The sequence below is a fragment of the Physeter macrocephalus genome, chromosome 14 (assembly GCF_002837175.3).
Source record: "Physeter macrocephalus isolate SW-GA chromosome 14, ASM283717v5, whole genome shotgun sequence".
Classification (NCBI taxonomy): domain Eukaryota; kingdom Metazoa; phylum Chordata; class Mammalia; order Artiodactyla; family Physeteridae; genus Physeter; species Physeter macrocephalus.
The window spans coordinates 110,712,926-110,733,498 of record NC_041227.1 but is presented as its reverse complement, the minus strand read 5'-3'; the positions used below and the strand labels follow the sequence as shown (position 1 = coordinate 110,733,498).

The window sequence follows — 20,573 nt, the reverse complement described above, 5'->3', positions numbered from 1 at the left end:
TAACCAAGCTTGCACTTGGAGCATATTGGGTACTCTAGCATGCTGCTATTATTGTATTTTTTTTTAAACATCTTTATTGGAGTATAATTGTTTTACAATGGTGTGTTAGTTTCTGCTTTATAACAAAATGAATGTTATACATATACGTATGTCCCCATATCTCTTCCCTCTTGCATCTCTCTCCCTCCCACCCTCCCTATCCCACCCCTCTAGGTGGTCACAAAGCACTGAGCTGTTCTCCCTGTGCTATGCGGCTGCTTCCCACTAGCTATCTATTTTACATTTGGTAGTGTATATATGTCCATGTCACTCTCTCACTTTGTCCCAGCTTACCCTTCCCCCTTCCCGTATCTTCAAGTCCATTCTCCAGTAGGTCTGTGCCTGCTATTATTGTATTTTATTTTATTAGGGGTGGTGGGGAGGAGAGATGGAAGGAGACCGTAGAATGAGGGGCATTCCAGGCATGACTAGAGTAAAGAAAAAAAATTTTATGTTATTCTGAAACTTTAATTAGCCTCTGTGTTTCATCTGTATTTGAGGACAGGGTTGGGGTGTGTGTGTGTTTGTGTGTGTGTGTGTGTGTGTGTGTGTGTGTGTGTGTGTGTGTGTGTGTGTTTGTGTGTGTGTTGGGGTCAGGGGGAAGGCCAGGAGCAAGAGGTTACGTTCATGGATTTAACCCACATAGCAGGGTAAAAACCTGCTTCCAAAACACTCTTGTGCTGATATCCCAGGCTCTGCTGCTGTGGTCCTGCCAGGAGATTCCTCTTTACCCATGTCACCTGTGAGATGCACAATGGTTGCCACAGAACGTGACAGCTTCTACCCTCCCACAGTCCTCATTCACCATTTTTTCTGCCCATGAATCTGCTAATATGCATACTTCATCTTTGCCCTTTTAATTTCCTCACACTACAGAACTTGGAAAAACCCCTGTGTGAAGAATGTGAACTTTTTTCTCAGACTGGAGTTTCAGTGCTGGCTTTGCTGTTCACCATTTGCATGACCTTGGACATGCAGGTAACCATCTGAGCCTCAGTTTCTCAGTATGCAGATGGTTGGAGTGGACAGTGGACTGAATGGTTGTGTCTCCCTCAAATTCATAGATTGAAATCCTAATCACCAATGTGATGATATTATGAGGCAGAGCCTTTGGGAGGTGATTAGGTCATGAGGGTGGAGCCCTCATGAATGGGATTAGTGTCCTTTTAAAAACAACCCCAGAGGGCTCTCTCACTCTCTTTCTGCTATGTGAAAATCCAACAAGAATTCTGCAACACAGAAGAGGGATTTCACCAGAACCCAATCATGCTGGCACCCTCATCTCAGATTTTCATCCTTCCATAACTATGAGAAGTAAATTCTGTTGTTTATAAGCCACCCAGTCTATGCTGCTTTATTATAGAAGGCCAACCTGCCTAAGACAGAGTAGTTGCCTCACAAAGTTGTTTGAGGAACAAATGAGATCACACTTTTCAAGCACTTGGCACAGGGCCTGCCTGGCCCATGGCAAGTACTCACCAATACTAATGTCCTTGCCCAGCTTCCCTGGGATAAACATTGCTTGGCTTCCCCAAGCCTTCCTGGCTCTCCCCCACTGGGTTAGTGCCTTCCTTTTACACCATATTTAATGAATTAGCTTGCCAATAATTAACTTACCTATTTGAATGCCCCAGTAAACTGTAAGATCCTTTGGGAGAAGGGCTTCCATCTTTTATCTCTGATTCCCTAAGCCCTACCATGGGGTCCACTACATGGCGGGTGCTCATTAAACATTGGTTGCATGAATGAATGAAATGGTTTCTGCCCAGCAGCTTCACCTGCTGGTGGTTCTGGACAGAAAATAAAGGAGGAAGAAGCAACATCATCTGTCAGATTATGGGAGAAAATCTCTGAGGCTTCAGTCTATACCATTAGCTTAAATACATGCTGCTCACCACTACTCCCAAATATGTCATGCCCCAGATCTCAGAATGAGATGGAGACTGTTGCCTGTCTCCATGCGGCGTTACTGTTTCTGCACCAAACACACCTGTGCGTTTACATTGCTGAAACTGTAATGTGTGCATTTAACATATAACACTTGTCCTCATGACTCACGTTTCTGCCTCAAAGCCTGCCATTAAATCACTGTTTTATCTTTTAGGGATTGGAATTTGAGAACCACTGACTACCTTTTTATATCTTCTTTTCTCCCCACAGAGACTTGCTTGATGTATTTGACAAGAAAGAGGCAGTGGGACCCAAGAAAGTTTTCAGCCCTAGTGTCAAGGAACACTGGGGTGTCCTCCATGGCTTACCAGGTCAGGAAGTAATTATTACCCACAGACTACCTTGTCCATGCAGCAGCCAGCAGAAAATCAACAGTTTGTGCATGTCAGTGTTATCCTCTGGTCATGGTAGACAGAAAGGAGCCCAAGAACTAATGTCCTGAAAGATGGATTCTGCTCTCCAAATTCTCAAGGCTCTATTCATTAGTAAAGATGCCAAAGATCTAGAGGTCAGAGTTGTTTATAAACAGAGAGATAAACATTTGGGGTGAAGCTCAGAGGCCAATAGGCTGATCATGCATGCCTCTGCTTGTTTTAAGGATATTTACTGAAAGGAAGTGATGGCATGAAATACATTTTCATGCGTAGTTTTATAGAGAGGTTTCCTATCTATCTATCTATCTATCTATCTATCTATCTACCTACCTATCTATCTATCATCTATTTATCTTCTATCTATCATCATCATCATATAGAGGGCAAAGCCCTGGACTTCAAGCAGGAGTCTTAATTCAAGTCTAAGTTCCAACTGTGGCTTTGGCAGTAACTTACTCTTTCTTCATGGATAAGTCATGTAACCTCTTACTTGTGGGCACCAGAATATTCTGGATAATTGGTAAAGTCATCTTTAGGTTAAAAAATAATCTATAGACCCCCAAATATCCTTCAATATAAACAAGCTTACATAGATAAATTTTTCTTCTGTAGGTCAAATTTTTGGTATGACAGTGTTGTAATTTTTTCAATGTGTTGGATATACCTCTACATCACAGGAAGACCCCTTGGATAACCAGTAGGTAGAGAATATTTATGCACAGTTAATAGTCCCATTTTATTCTTTCAAATGATTGGAGAAGTTAACAGCTGTGCTTTTGATTTTATGACATGCTCTTGCTGAATCTATGCTTATCTTATACTGAGTTCTTAGTTTTGGACACAACTCCCAAGCTGACTTTTTCTTTCCTTCCTTCCTTTCTTCCTTCCTTCCCTCCTCCCTCTCTCCCTGCCTCCCTCCCTGCCTCCCTCCTTCTCTCTCTCTCTTTCTTTCTCTGAAACACACTGTGATGAAATGCCTAGGATCACATAGTGGAGGAATCTTTCCCTTAGTCTGAACTTAGATGGCAGCCTCTAGTAAATGCATCGTGTTAACTTATGTGACATTGATGAGATTTAACATTGCCCGGCTTCCTGCTCATGAAGTTCCCATTCAAAGAGAATGATGCCAGTGAGAAAAAGGCACAGCATTTCCAGAAATCAATACTGGACTAACTTCTGATTAATATGGAACTCTTTGGCAATTTTCTCATATGGAATGACATTTCCTCTTGTAATCTGGGGCAAATTCAACTGAAATGAAAAAAGGCAATTGCTAAAGAATGAAATAATATGATTTTTCATTTTATACAAATGAAAAATGAAAAAGAGAGCCTCCGAGAACTGGATTCAACAGAGGTAAGATGTTCCTTTTCCTTGCTGACTATAGTTACTACTTGGATTGCAACATGGGGAGTGGAATGCTGCATTTTGCATTCTGTGAAAACATTTCCAAAGCCATTAATTTGAAAAGAAAGCACAAGTTCAATTAAGCATAGAGAAAGTCACCGGGAGTAACATGCTTAAGCTCCCTGGTGATATTTCATCACATTTAACACTGTGTTCCTCTGAGGAGTGAGTGCACAGAACACTTCCCAAGGAACTGAGAAGTATAAGGCAGTTACAAGTTGGTCTATCCTTGCCTACTCATTCATGTTTTAGTCAGGGTTGGGGTAGGGGGGTGCTAAAGCAAAGTTATAAACAGGCAAGTCTGAGAAAAGATTTTTAAAGGGCTCAAAACACCATGTTTAAAAGCTTTCCTCCAAACACTTTGAGTTGTGTGCCTTTATTTCCTTGCTGGAAATACGTATTAAGACAATAACCAGACCCTTTTAAATTTGGAATTTATAATCTTTTGGATTCTTATTGGACTGAAGTTCACCATTGTATTTACTGTCTATGAAATGAATGGAGTATATGAAACTGAAAGAGAATGAAGCTACTAAAATACTCCACTGTCCTAGGACCCTGGAAGAAGCATTCTAATAACAACTCCCTCTTACCCATTTAAGAATGTTTTTTGCTCCACTTGAAAATATAAATATTCTTATAAAAAAAATAATGCTGGCCCCATGAAATCAGGTGGATAATCAAATGATAAGAATGTCACCTTTTATGTAATTGGGGCTCTGTGCCTACTTATTAATTAACACAAGGAAAATGGAGGGATATTGGCATTTTCCCAATACACTACACTAAACAACTAAAATACTTCAAGTAAATTATGAATATCTCCTCCAGAAAATCCATTTTTCAATGCCATCATTTCAGTCTTGACCCTTAATCTGTTGAAGGCGAATTTAACTTTAATAAAATGGATTTTCTTTAGAACACTTTCTAAATTCAGCCTGAAATTAATTCAGGCTGGTCTTTTCCATTGTCAGTCCGGGTTAGTGAGAGAATTTTATAAGATTTGCTCAGACATATGAAATCCAAGCTTTCAAAGAGAGTGGAAGCTCACTAGGCTATTGCCATCCACGCAGGAGCTGGGTTTCATTAGCGTAAACAAGCTCTGTTGTTTGTGTGCCCTGTATTGCATTCACCTTGATGATAACTTTTATTTAGTTTTATAGTGACCTGCCTCCCACTCTCCAGGATACTGGATTTGACCACAACATACCTTAAGATAATTTAGAAACATATGTTTTTACGCACCTGGTTTATACCAGTCAATGTCCAGGCAACTGACTCATTGCCTTGTTTAATCCTCATCCCAACCCTCTCAATGTCAGTATTAGTATCCTCATTTTATTGATGAGGAAATTATCTCAGAGAGGTTAAGAAACTTTCCAGAATTCACACAGCAAAGAAGTGGTAGAGCCAGGAGCCCAGGTCTGCTTAGTTCTATATCTCTTCACTAGAACACATTGCATCCCATAAGTATAGTGGCTTTTACCAGAATGTTGGCTTCCAAAATCCCCAGTCCTTTTGGCAAGATTCTCCTTCTTTCCTTTTTTATGGATTAACTGGCATTAATTTTGTCAGCTGGCTCAATAGAATGATTTTGCACAATTCCTTTTTTTCTCCCTAATCATCTAATGTATGTTCAAATCAAGCAAATGGATTGTGTGCCTACTGGCTGCCATTTTGTAGTGATTTCACCCCATGCTTCCATGCTTACCCCTGCCTCTTTGTACCTCCTGAGCCAGTTGATGAGACAGACATACCAAAGCCTCTTCCAGGGTAGGATTTAAAAGATATCTTTAGAAATGATTTACAATCTTAAGTCATGGGGATCTTTCAAAAGTGAGGATATGTCCGCCTCTCTTCTCTATTTATTCTCTCCCATGATCTCACCCAGGTTTAAATGCCATCTGGATCCCAATGACTTCCACATTTATATCTGTAGTTCTGTATCCTGAAATCCAGACTCATATATCCAACTGCCTACTCCACACCTCTTCTTTGACGCCCATCTTGAGTTTAACATATTTGAAATTCTGATTCCCTTCCTACCCATGAATATGCTTCATCCATAATCTTCCCCATCTCAGATGATGGAAAAGTCTTCCTTCCATTTGCTCAGGCTAAAAACCTTAGTTATAGTTGACTCCTCTCTCTCATACCACACACCCAATCTGTCAGTAAATCTCTTGGCTCTTCCTTCAAAATATACCCAATCATTTCTCATCACCTCCCACAAGTTGGACTGATCACAATCAACGTTGCTTCAATCATCTCTCAACTTTTGTTCATGCCCCTATATTCTATCCAAGCAAACAGAGAGATCCTTTTGTCAGGAGATCATGTCACTCTCTGCTCAGAGTCTTAGATTGACTTTTCATTACAAATGGCCTCCAAGGGAAAGACTGATGGGGAAGATTGACCCATCTAGTACCAATCTCTATGCCTTCTCTGGTTTCTGTATGTGCCCAATAATGGCAGTGCCACTGTGTTCCTTTGAATGACAGTGGTTTCCACTGGTAGTCCCATGACAAGGGACAGACAGGAGCTGCAGGGGGCTTAGGATGGTATAAGCCTGAACTTTTAAAGTGCCCACAAGTTCTGTGCATAGTTTATGTCCCTTTCAGAGTGGAAACAAGTGCAAAAAGGAAAGAGATGGCCCTTCCAACTGAACTAAAGTTGGAATTAAGAGAAGAACATGCCAATAAGCTTCATGTAATGTGAAAGTATCGCATTACAACTAGTTTTAAGACCTCAGAGCTTAGCTTTCTTTCCTCCTTAGGGAGGAAGAGAGTAGGAAAGTAAGAGCATAGAAAAGTCCCTGGGAGGACCTATGATGGAATGCTTGCTCTCCCATTATGGATGAGTAAACTATTGTTCAGGAAATGTTCACTCCCTCCCCAGCCCCAACTCCATGGGAGTATTTTGATGTTGATCTTGGCCATGTGACTTGCTTTGACCAGTGGAAAGTGGATGGAAGTGACAGTGTGTGAGTTTCAAGCCTAGGTCTTAAGGAACATCACACATTTCTGACCACCAGCATAAGAAGTACTTGATCCCAGAAAAATGAGAGCTTTGTGGAGCCAAGTTGCCCTAACTGACCTGCAGACCTATAGAGCCACTCCAACCAACCCAGAGATGCAGTAGTGAGAAATCAATGCCTGTCGCTGAATGCTTGTTTATTATGCAGAATTTGCTGACTAATAGAGCCACTCACTAGATGTGTGTCCTTGACAAATGGTTTCACTTCTTAGAGCCTTGCTTTCCTCATCTATAAACTGGGATAACAATTGTACCTATTTTGAGGATGGGGCTTGTGAGCACCAGGTAAGGTCCTGCGCATGAAGCTCTAGCACAGAGCCCAGAGTGCAGAAAGTGCTTGGTTAGCATCTCTTCCTTGGTCCTGATGCTGAGCGCTTTGCAGAGTGGGTACCACATCTGCGTGAGTGTGGCAGACTGAAGCTATGCTGGGGTGTAGTTCTGGGTAGCAGCAGAAGAATGGGCTGGTTGGGAGAGTGGGTGGGGGCCAAGGTCAGTTGTCCCTGGGTAGTGTGTTTGGGTGGCAGCTGTGGGGACCCACTTCTTTCTTACTTGCTTAAAAGTATGAAAACAGGGTACTCTGATAGTTGCCCCTGAGCAAGTAGTGTTGTCTTTGTCTCTACCAGAATTCATGGGCCAATGAATAACCTGCTGCTTCCTGTAGAGCCTCCGTGGGGGACTTCCAGGCTTGTGTTTCCTACCCACTGGCTGTGTCCTCGTGCATGACTCCTGTTTCAGAAACTCCCCTTCTTGCCGCCTGCTGGCTAACCTTCCAAGAGCTGGCTGCCCTGGGGCATTCAGCTGGAGGGAAGAGTGCTAGTGCTTTCCTTCTGAGAAAATCAATCCGTTTCAGCCACAGTGTCCTGGGCATCACAGTGTCTAGGCCATTCCCACATGTCGGACCAATAATTATCCCTGCAGTGTTACTTCCTTCAGTATGTGATAAGTGCTCCTGGGAATACCTCCATTATTCCCCAACAGTGTAAAAGCACAAAATACCTGTGATTAGGGACGTAAAGCGGTTACCTTTCCCCATACTGGGTCTCTTTATCTTGCTTTAGTTCTCTTTGACCCTGACAGATAGATGAGGGGACAAGAGAAGGGGGCGCTCCTGCTCTCTCTTAGTCCCGCTTCTAGGAGCCTATATCTAGGGCAGTGAGGACATTTCTTCAAATATGCTTCTGCATAAACTCCTTAGCCTGTTCTCAAGACCCTTCAAGATCTGACTCCAGACCATCTTTCCTGCCATTCCCTCTGGCCCTGTCAATGCTACCATAGGGGACCATTCATTTCTCCATTTATTCAGGCCATCATGAATGTTTATAGGATGTGCTGTGGGCACAAGAGGAAAAGCTGATGAAGGCAAAGTTCCTTCCTTTGAACTATTGAGTCCTTTAAATGCTCTCCTTGCTTTTGTATATGCTGCTTGTAATCTCCCTCGCTCCCTCCCTCCCTCCCTCCCTCCCTCTTTTCTTGCTTTCTTTCCTTACCAAATATTTACTCATCTATTCAGTGCTTATTTGAATAGCAATTGCTATGTATAACCTTGCCATGAATTTTAGGCAGATTTTCTATGATCCCAAAGAGTTCTGTTCCTATTTTTAATACATTGTAATTGTTACACAAATTTAAAAAAATTTTTTTAACATGTATTTATTTATTTGGCTGTGTCGGGTCTTAGTTGCGACATGAGGGATCTTTCATTGTGGCTCTTGGGCTCTTCCTTGTGGTGCACGGGCTTCTCTCTAGTTGTGGCACGTGGGCTCCAGAGTGCATGGGCTCAGTAGTTGTGGTGCACGGGCTCTTTAGTTGTGGCATGTGCGCTCTGCTCTTTAGTTGTGGCGCACAGGCTCTAGAGTGGTGTGTTCAGTAGTTGCAGTGTGTGGTCTCTCTAGTTGTGGCACACGGGCCCTAGAGTGCGCGGGCTCAGTAGTTGTGGTGCGTGGGCTTAGTTGCCTCATGGCACGTGGGGTCTTAATTCCCACAACCAGGGATTGAACCCGCGTCCTCTGCTTTGGAAGGTGAATTCTTAACCACTGGACCACCTGGGAAATCCCCTGCTATACAAATCTTTATGAAACACTATGATATGTCTGTCTCTCTGACTAGAGAGTGAGGGACTCATGGACGGGAAACAGGTTCTATTGATCTCTCTATTCCCTGGCACTTAGGACCACTTAATAAATACTTGTAGCAAATATTTAGTGAACAAATGAATGAAGGTCTTTGGTCTTAACTTTGCTATCCTCTTCAGCTATTGCTAAAGTCTGTCCTTCTCAGTTCCTACAGACCCAATGGGGATGAGTCAGCAGGAATATCTCACTTGAAGTAGTTGAAGTTGAAGTTCCCCTCAGCCACAGAACTGTTATTCATCGTTTCCAACAAGATCTGTCACCCTGGCTCTCTAGCCCCTATTTGCATCAGAATTGATACCCATTCATAAGAAAGGCCATCTTCCCACAGCACAAACCCATATGGATGCTTTCATCTTTGGCAGCAGCCACATCACTTAATATTAATCAGACCAGAGCTAGGGGGTGGGGCAGGGAGGGAAGTCCCACTAATGATTGACTCTGTAGCTGGCAATCTCTTAGATTGTGTGTTGAGGCTTAATGTGTGATTTCATGGCTTTTCATGGTCTCTAAACTGCAAATTCAAGATTATTTGAAAACATTTTATTTAATTTTTATGCTCTTTTAATCAAAAAAGTTAAAAAACTAACAATCCTTTATGGGCAGTTATGAAAACTATTTGCACACAAGAAAGAAATGGCTCCCTTTGCTGAGCAATCTAAGTTTGAACTTAGAGAGGACTCCATAGAGGTACTGATGAGGAAGGGTGGTATGGTTTTGGAGATAACTTAATTCTTCTAGGTGATTCTCCAGGTTCATTCATCACCACCAGCGTCCCCAACCCCAACCTCTTCATATGGAAGTGACTTCATATGGGAGCGAGTGCCTGTGGAGAGGGCTGGTGTCTGGCCCATCTTTTCATTCCAGGAGCCTCAGTTGGTACCTGTCATGAGGCAGGTGTGCAGGAAATGCTTGCTGAATGGATGAATAATTGAACAAGAGAAGATTTCTCCATACTCTCCTTCCAGCAGTCTGAGGTGAGATCTGTAAGCATTCACTCTGTCTTTCCATGTCACCATTGGAGGTAGACGCACCAGTGGCCTCCACCAAGTGAGGATATGCAAAGGGGATGTGGAGTGTTAGAATGTTTATGTGTTGCTTTTTACATTTGCAAAAATCAGATTCAGAATCCTAGATTTAGAAGGACCTTAGAAATCTGAATTTCAACTTCTTCACTTAACAAATGAGGAAACAGAGTCAAAGTGAGGAAGTTCCTTGCTTAAGGACAAAATTGGCACATGAATTCCACTTTTCTGGTCACTCCTAATTAGTTAAATTTTTTTTTTCCTGTACTGTTTCCTTTCATTCCCTTGGTGTGTGCTATTTCCCATAACTATCCCCAAATCTTGCAAACTCTGGGATTGCTGTGGAAGACAGTAGCATCCTTTCCCCTCTACTCCCTTCAACTTTGCACTGTTCTCTCTCTTTTGCTTAAGGATTCTGGGGATAAAACACTCTAGAAACCCAAGGAAACTGGACAGAGTTCTCTAGGTCATCGTATCACACATGTAAATGAAGAAAAATGCCACTCTGCCTCCACCTGAAAGGGAGACCCACCGACACAGAGAGGGAGATGTGGTCTCGCTGAGGGCTTCTGGATGTTTTGAAGTTGGATCCAAACCACCTGGTGAATGCTTTTTCAGTCACATAATTGGCAAAGCCCCAAATGTGGCCAGCTGACATGGTAGAGTCTGTCAGCTAGCAGAGTCCCCCAGCTCTTCACCAATCCATGGGATAATGATGACCATCATCATAATAATCATTATTGCCTTAGACAGGTGTGGATGACAAAGGCACTCTGGGGGCTTCTGTTTGAAATGAGCTGCTTCTTAGCCAACCTTCACTCTCCAGAGTGACTTTCTACAGAATTAAAGGATCATGAAGCTGAAAGAGGCCCTTGGAGATCATCAGTTCTGCCTTTCTGCCTTCAGACAGGACTAACATTTATAGAATAGTTGTTATATAGGAAATTGAACCAAACTTACTTTTATATGTTATTCTTGTGATAGTGTCTCTGTTGAGCATTCGATTAAGAAATGGGTTTGATGAATCAGAAACCTAGGGGAGAAAAAAAATATTAATAACTAGGCAGTACTATTTCAAGATAAACATAGCCTCCATGCATTTACTTATTCACTCATATTTATTGAGTCCCTATCATGCTATAAACACTATGATGGCTGGAAATTCAGAGATCAAATATATAGAATCTACTTTCCAGAATCCACAGCCTAGAGAAAGAAGACAGATAAGTAACCTAATGGTTATAATTTAGTGTGAAGATTGCTATGATAGAATTATAGGTATGATGATATTAGAGGAAGACCATCCACCTGGGGAATCTTAGGCACTAAGGCCTGAGCTAAGTCTTGAAGGATCGGGGGAAGTTAGCAAAGTGCTTTGGTGGCATAGTGTGGAAAAGGAGGAAAGGTGAAGAAAAACATGAATACAGAGGATTGTGCACCTATGGACATGGGAGAACTAGTCATGCCTAGTGAAGTATTTCAGTGTAGGTGAAGGTGAGAGTATGGGGGAAGGATGCGAGGTAAGGGTAGAGAGGTAGGCAGGCGCTAGGTCATGTCAGGCCTTGAGTGTCATGTTAGGGCATTTAAACTTTATTCTGTAGGGATGAGGAAATATCAGAGGGTTTTAAGTAAGGAGTAGGGAGTGACATATTAGGAAGAGGATAGTTATCCAAGTAGAGAGTGAGAGAAAGAGTACCCAGAGCAGTGATATCAGGAGATGAAAAAGATCTCCAGGATATAATATAGAATCTTATACCACTGCTCAGTATTACATGAATCAAATATATCATAAGCCATGTCATTCAGTCAATCAATCAATCATCCATCAATCTGTCCTTTCATCCATCCAAAAAATATTTACCAAATTCCTATTATGGATGACACATTTTACTAGATGTTCAGGGATCAGTTCCCATTTTATGCCCATGCTGTTAGGTCTCCAAATTCCTTGTTTGGAGAACAAGCCAAGTTTCCAGGGGCTTAAGCCAGGGAACCACAATTTGGAGACCATGATAAGCCCCCACAAGACTGTGTATACTGTTTTCTTAACGACTCCCTTTTTACTCCGCCTTTTTCTAGGGACCATTGTTCATCCTAGTTATTTTTCTCCTACCTTGCTCAGCTGTGCTCTGTAATTTACACCTCAGCTGCTAATCGGATGTTGTGACACATCAACATTTTAAATCTGATTTATTCTGAGGGTTGGAAAAATTGCAGCAGATGATGATTATTATTAGAAAAGCAACAGGTAATTTTTAGTTTGCAGAAAGCACAGACTGTTTATTTTCCCTCCATCTGCCTTTCCTTTCTCACGCAGTTTCCTGGGTGTGTTGTTGTGGTGTATGTCTATACACCAAGGGGAGCTTGGTGAGTGACAATGTTCAACGGAGGTAAAATCCCACCCCAAATGGAGAAAAGTCCCAAATTAAACATTGCTGATCCCTGGAAGCTTTAGTGTTGAATCCAATTTCTACTTTGACATCCTCTTCAGCTATTTAAAAGATAGCCTGAAGATGCCTGTTTGTGCTGATGCAGCCCATGAAAGGAGAGCCAAAAATAGATTGTCGTGGCAGGTGAGGAATCTGCTATGTCCCTTCATCGGGTGCCTTGGTTTCCTGGTACCCGGTGAGGCTGGGCAGAGCTAACATTGGGATTAGACATTTTTGTGCTGATTAAAAATAATTGAAAAATTTCCAAAGTGCACACAGATGCTTTGTGGGCTCTAGCATGTTGGCTGTGTGGGTGAGAGGATAAAATATGCACTTGGTATAAGTGAGCTTGAGTGGGAAGTTAATGTTGTGTGCTTGAGCAGCAATTATAGCCAAATCTCAGTTCCCTGTGGTCATAGGAAGGGTGGGGGATCGGGAGGGGACAGAGATAGGTAAAACCCACAGATAAACAAATCTCTTGTTTTAACAAACAATTCCAGTGCTTTTATGGCTCAGCCTTTGGGCCAGGGTGACCTCTTGAGGTCTCAGCTGACCTAGATATGGGGTCTCTCTTTTTCTGTTCCAGCCTACCTTGAGGCAGGAACTGGGGAGGGGAGGCAGAAAGATCAGCAGTAGGGGAAAGGTACCAGAGGTTTTTTTCACATCATTTCTAGGTACCAGTGTCCAGAACAAGGCTGGCCTGTGTCCCATGCTCAGTCAGTGTTTGGGGATGAGTGAATGACAAGTCACAGCTTGGATAACTCACTGTGGAGCATCTGGGAGTTGATTATGTTGGACAAAGATAGAAGTGCTGTGACTTATTTTGAGATCTAGCCAGAAAGCTTCAGGTTTGCTCAGGGAAAGAATAGAAGCATCCTTAAGAGCCAAACTGGCCTGAGAAGATGCAGGAGCTAGTCATCATATTTTCACTGACCTCAGGGTCTGGGGCATAAGTTCCACTCAACAACCCACAGGGAAGCAGCAGGACCTGCATCAGTAATCTCAGTGGAAAGAGTGTTTCTGCAGGAGCTTGTGAAACACACCAGTAGTTTGCAGTTAGGAGGTTGATGTCCTGGTGAATCAATCACAGTGTCAGCTGTAATGTGCCTGCACTTCCAGGATGACATGCACTGACTTAGGAGCTTTGAACAAAGTGAGGCAATGTCAATGGCAGAGGCTGAGGCACTCACCAAAGGTCAGGAGCTGTTGGGCAGCCCATGTTGGCCGTGAAGGGTACTCATGGAAGGCCTGGCATTGGGAAAACCACAGGGGATGTGAGCCCCTGGACACGCATGGTGCAATTTTGTGAAATATCTTTAGGCTTCATAACAATAAGCCTGACCCAGGTTGAATGCATCAGTTGGTTATCAATATCATAATTGGGGCTGGTTGAGAGATATAGGTATTTGCCCTATGTTTGTGGGCAGCATGGGGATGTGGGGGAAAAGTTTTTAAATGTCGTTTTCTCTTTTCCCCCTCCCAGCTCTGTGAATAAGGTCATTAGTAAGGTCATTGACTTGCCTTAAAGTCAGGCAAGACTTGGGTTCTATTCCTTTATGGGCTGTTATGAACTACATGAATTAGGATGGAATGTCAAAGATTCTCTGAACCATTTTCCTCATCTGCAAGATAGGGACATGATGCCCACTCCACAGGTTTATTATTAGGGTTAAATGATAAAATATATGTAAAGTACATATCTCAGTGCCTGGCATTCAGGAACCCATTGTTTATTATAACAGGGTCTGTGATGATGCCAAGAAGGGACTGGCAGGATCAGTCTGTACCAGGACCAGTTTCCTTTGGGGAGTCACATCAGGTATTAAGAAGGCACGACAGTTTAAAAATATACTTTCTCTATCAAAAGTCCCTTCCTATCTTTGCCAATGACAAGCTAGATGAGGTGGGTTTGGTGGCCAGTGGCAGCAATATGTCACTAATGCCTCTGTCCAATGTTCAGCTCTACTGGGGCCACAAAAAGGCCTGACCTGACCCAGGTGAGGGAGAGTAAGTTAGGAGGTGGTGTGGCCAGGCAGGGCAAAGTGTCCGTTGCAAAGGGTGATGCTCTCAAGGAGGGAGGGGGAGTAGTGACTGGGGTTGTCCCTGTACTCATTCTTCTGAGTGATGCCTGGGGTTGCCCCTGCGCCCATTCTTCTGAGTGATGCCTGGGGTTGCCCCTGCACCCATTCTTCTGAGTGATGCCTGGGGTTGCCCCTGCACCCATTCTTCTGAGTGATGATGATGCCACCACGAAAGCTCTGTTAAAACTCACTAGTGCCAAATGCTGAATTTCTATTGACCGTCATCAGATTCCAAGTTCTGATTGGAGCACTTCCTCTAATGGTCTGGCTAAAACTTCCCAAGGGGCTAGCACACTGACTGCCAACTTTTAGAACTGCTACCCTTTGCTTTATTTTTTTTTTTCCCTTTTGGAAAGACAGTTTCGTTTTCTTTTTTCAATTTGCAAACTTGTTTCACTAAACAACTGTCAAAATGTTAAAGATAATTATTTTTTAACAAATTAGAATTCACTTGGTTGGAGGTTTGTTGTTGATGATGACTGTAAGAAGATGTGGAGCCTCCCTAGAATGTCATAAAGTCAGCATTGGTGACCTTTGCTTAATCATTCACAAGGATGCTTACAAAGGAGAGGGACAATGGAAGGGAAAGATGATACTCAGAGCAATTGTGGGAAGCTGGAGGGAGCTGTTTAGTGCAGTTCCTGGAGGGAAGAGATATCTAACATTTTCCTTTCATCTCTTTTTCCAAGAGTTATCTGATGGACAGGTCTTTAATCCTGTGGGGTGTCAGTGAGAAACCATCTCCCCTTTCTATTGCTTCCTTCTGATTCTTCTGCATGAGTGGGACCTAAAGCCTGCATCTGGATCCAGCACCCTTTTTCTCTCTAGGACAAAAGCTACCTGAATCCTCAGGCCCCAGTGCTCTGAAATGGAATTCATTGTTTTTGCATCTCACTGAAAGGAGCTTTATTTTTCATGAATCTCATGGAAATAAAAGTCACCCCCTTCAGCTTTTCTTGGGCATAGATATTACCTCTGTTGCTATTTCTAAGATCCAACAGGACCGTAAACTGATATTCGGATTAGGGTGGGAATGGCAAGAAGAGAAGAATGAAGGAATGCAATACACTTACTTTTATAAATATAGAAACTACCACCAATCCATTTGGGCTCTTTGCAGCTTCTGTGACATTGGTATATAACTCGTGGTTATAGTGGATGAGCTGCACCTGGCAGGAGGGAAAACAATAATAAGAACAACAATCTAGCATTAAAAGATGTGAGTTACAGCATATCCACCCTACATAAGGGTAAACTGCAAAGTACATTGTACAACAATTGGAAAGATAATCCTATAATTGAAGAGATTTCAGGGATATGATCTCTGTGTGTGTGTGTGCATGTATAAAATACATGCACACACACACACATACACACACATACAAAAATACCCATAAATATTTGCAAGTGTTTTCTGGTAACAATCATGCATTTAATAAGCTTGGTGCCCATCTGGCTCTGGCTTCATCCCAGGACATTTCCCTTAAAATGTGTGTAAAGTGAATTTCCCTTATTAGGAGCAGAACTACCCTACAGGGGTGGACATGTTTCCAGGCTGCACCAACAGCTGCCATTGGCAGCAAGTAAATCTTCCTCATGGCCATGGACAAGCAGGGAATTGCTAGGTCCTGAGTCAGCTCAGTGACAGTGAGAGGAGACTGGCCAGCCTGCAAGATGCAGTGCTCCTGATGGAGAGAGAGCTGATGGCTTAAGCTCCTGATGCACCAGCCTGCCCAGGTCACCTGATTGTGCAGGACTTAACTTGCTCCTCATTGAATGAAGATCAGCAATCTGCCTGTTGAGCCCTTGTGCATTCATTTCAGGCTGTGGTTTTAAAATAGCTTTTTATGTCCATGCCACTCTCTCACTTTGTCACAGCTTACCCTTCCCCCTCCCCATATCTTCAAGTCCATATATACACTACCAAACATAAAATAGATAGCTAGTGGGAAGCAGACGCATAGCACAGGGAGATCAGCTCAGTGGTTTGTGACCACTTAGAGGGGTGGGATAGGGAGGGTGGGAGGGAGGGAGACGCAAGAGGGAAGAGATATGGGAACATATGTATATGTATAACTGATTCACTTTGTTATAAAGCAGAAACTAACACACCATTGTAAAGCAATTATACTCCAATAAAGATGTTAAAAATAAATAAATAAATAAAATAGCTTTTTTTTAACAGTATGGAAGTATAATTTTGTAACAAACTAAAAGAAATTAAAAAAACAAAAGTTCCCCTTCCCCACCTCTTTCTAATCCCAGTCCAAGCAATATGATTATTAAGAGTTTAGTATTTATTCCAGATTTCTTTGTGCTTATTAATCACACACACATATATGTGTAAAGTTTAAAAAACACTAAATGGATAAATTCCTAGAAACATACAACCTACCAAGACTGAATCAAGAAGAAATACACACCTGAACAGACGAGTAAAAATAAGGTGATTGAAGTAGTAATCAAAAATCTCTCAACAACGAAAATCCGTGGACCAGATGGCTTGGTGGATGAATTCCACCAAACATTCAAGGAGGAATTCATACCAATCCTTCTTGAACTCTTCCAAAAAATAGAAGAAGAGAGAAACTTCCGAACTCATTTTATAAGGTCAGCATCATCCTGATACTAAAGCCAGACAAAGACACTGCAAGAACAGAGAACTAAAGGCCAATATCCCTTATGTATATAGATGCAAAAATCTTTAATAAAATAATAGCAAACCAAACTCAACAACACATTAAAAGGATTATACACCATGACCAAGTAGAATTTATTCCTGGGATGCAAGGATTGTTCAACACATACAAATCAATCAGTGTGATATACCACATTAACATAATAAAAGATAAAAACCACATGAACATCTCAATAGATTCAGAAAAAGCATTTGACAAAATTCACCATCCATTCATGATAAAAAATCTCAAAAAAACAGAAGGAACTTACCTCAATACAATAAAGACCATATATGAAAAGCCCACAGTTAACATCGTAATTAATGGAGAAACACTGAAAATTTCTCCTGTAAGATACAGTACAAGGCAAGGATGCCCACTCTTGCCACTTCTATTCAACATAGTCTAGGCAAAGCAATTAGACAAGAAGAAATAAAAGACATCCAAATCAGAAAGGAAGAAATAAAATTGCCTCTTTTTGCAGATGAAATGATCATATATGTAGAACACAATAAAGACTCAACCACACAAAAAACTCTTGGCACTGATAAATGAATTCAGTAAAATTGCCAGATACATATTTAGTATACAAAAATTGGTGGCATTTCTGTACACTAACAATGGACTATCCAAAAAGGAAATTAAAAAACAATCTCATTTACAGTAGCAACAACAAAAATAAGATACTTAGGAATAAGCTCAACCAAAGAAGTGAACAACTTGCACACTGAAAACTATAAAACACTGATGAAGGAAATTAAATAAAATAAATGGAAAGACAGGCCCGTGTTTGTGGGCTGGAAAAATTAATATTGTTAAAACATTCATGCTACTATAAGTGATCTACAGATTCAATCCAATCCCTATCAAAATTCTAAAGGCATCCTTTACATAAATAGGAAAAAAACCCTAAAATTCATATGGAACCACAAAAGACCCTGAGTAGTCAAAGCAATCTTGAGCAAGAAGAACAAAGCTAGAACGAAGCTAGAGGAATTACATTTCTTGGTTCCAAAATGTATTTCAAAGCTATAGTAATTAAAACAGTATAAATACACATGCATAGACCAATGGAACAGAACAGAGAGCCTTGAAATAAATCCACACACTTAAGGTCAACTGATTTTCAACAAGGGTTCCAAGAACATAATGGGGAAAGGACAGACTCTTCAATAAATGATGTTGGGAAAATTGGATATCCCATGAAAAAGAATGAAATTGGACCCTTATCTGATACCACATACAGAAGTCAACTAAAAATGGATTAAACACTTACATTTTAGACCTGAAACTATAAAACTACTAGAGGAAAACATAGGAAAAAAATTCTTGACATTGGTCTTGACAGTGGTTTTTTGGTTATGACAGCAAAAAGCACAGGCAAGAAAAGCAAAAACAGACAAGTGGGATTGTACCAAACTAGAAAGCTTCTGCACAGCAAAGGAAACAATCAAAATAGTAAAATGGCAACCTACAGAATGGGAGAAAATATTCGCAAACAATGTATCTGATAAGGGTTAATATCCCAAATATCCAAATAACTCAATACAACTCAATAGCAAAAAAAACCAAATAACCTGATTAAAAAATGGGCAAATAAATTGAATTGACATTTCTCAAAAGAAAACATACAAACGACCAATAAGTACATGAAATAGTGCACAACATCACCAATAATTGGGGAAATGCAAATCAAAACCACAATGAGATATAACCTCACACTTGTTAGAATGGCTATTACAAAAAAGACAAGCGATAACAAGTGTTGGTGAAGATGCGGACAAAAGGGAACACTTGTGCACTGTTGGTGGGAATGTAAATTGGTGCAGCCACTATGGAAAACTGGATGGAAATTCCTCAAAAAATGAAAAATAAAACTATCATAAGATCCAGCAACCCCATTCTGTGCATTTGCCCAAAAGAAATGAAATCTGGCTCTTAAAGAGATATCTGCACTCCCATGTTCGCTGTAGCATTGTTCACAATAGCTAAGATATGGAAACAACCTGAGTGTCCACTGAGGGATGAATGGATAAGGAAAATGTGATACATAGCCCTCCCCACACACTGGAATATTATTCAGCGATAAAAATAACTGAAATCCTGTCATTTGTGACAACATAGATGAACCAGATGAGCCAGAAGGACCTTATGCTAAGTGAAATTTGCCAGACACAGAAAGTCAAATCTGTATGAACTCACTTATATGTAGAATCTAAAATAGTCAACTCATAGAAGGAGAGAATAGAATGGTAGTTGTCCGGGGTTGAGCAGAGAGGGAAGTGAGATGTTCTCCAAAGGGTACAAAGTTTCACTTATGAAGGTGAAGGAGTTCTGGAGCTCTAATGTACAGCATGATGGTGATGGTTAACAATATAGTATCACACACTTGAAATGTGCTAAAAGTATAGATCCTAAATTAAATCTTTTTTATTTTTTTTAACGTCTTTATTGGAGTATAATTGCTTTACAATGGTGTGCTAGTTTCTGCCCTACAACAAAGTGAATTAGTTATACACACACATACATTCCCACATCTCTTCCCTCCTGTGTCTCCCTCACACCCTCCGCATCCTACCCCTCTAGGTGGTCACAAAGCACCGAGCTCATCTCCCTGTGATATGCGGCTGCTTCCCACTAGCTATCAATTTTACATTTGGTAGTATATATAAGTCCATGCCACTCTCTCACTTCATCCCAGCTTACCCTTCCCCCTCCCCGTATCCTCAAGTCCATTCTCTACATCTGCATCTTTATTCCTGTCCTGCCCCTAGGTTCTTCATAACCACTTTTTTTTTTAGATTCCATATATATATGTATGTGTGTTAGCATACGGTATTTGTTTTTCTTTCTGACTTACTTCACTCTGTATGACAGACTCTAAGTTCATCCACCTCACTACAAATAACTCAATTTAGTTTCTTTTTATGGCTGAGTAATATTTCATTGTATATATGTGCCACATCTTCTTTATGACCCAGCAATCCCACTACTGGTCATATACCCTGAGAAAACCATAATTCAAGAAGAGTCATGTACCACAATGTTCATTGCAGCTCTATTTACAATAGCCAGGACATGGAAGCAACCTAAGTGTCCATCAACAGATGAATGGATAAAGAAGATGTGGCACATATATACAATGAAATATTACTCAGCCATAAAAAGAAACTAAATTGAGTTATTTGTAGTGAGGTGGATGAACTTAGAGTCTGTCATACAGAGTGAAGTAAGTCAGAAAGAAAAACAAATACCGTATGCTAACACACATACATATATATATGGAATCTAAAAAAAAAAGTGGTTATGAAGAACCTAGGGGCAGGACAGGAATAAAGATGCAGATGTAGAGAATGGACTTGAGGATACGGGGAGGGGGAAGGGTAAGCTGGGATGAAGTGAGAGAGTGGCATGGACTTATATAT

At 41.3% G+C, this 20,573-nt stretch overlaps 1 protein-coding gene across 1 annotated transcript in view; it reads right to left on the bottom strand.

Moving 5' to 3' along the window:
- CA10 (carbonic anhydrase 10) overlaps positions 1–20,573 on the bottom strand; it is a 673,987-nt gene that overhangs the window by 7,993 nt on the left and 645,421 nt on the right. The window contains exons 5-6 of the mRNA XM_024117389.1: positions 15,544–15,639; positions 10,921–10,993 (exon numbers count right to left, since the gene is read on the bottom strand). Of these exons, the coding sequence (XP_023973157.1) occupies positions 10,921–10,993; positions 15,544–15,639 (169 nt within the window). The remainder of the gene's footprint in view (positions 1–10,920; positions 10,994–15,543; positions 15,640–20,573) is intronic.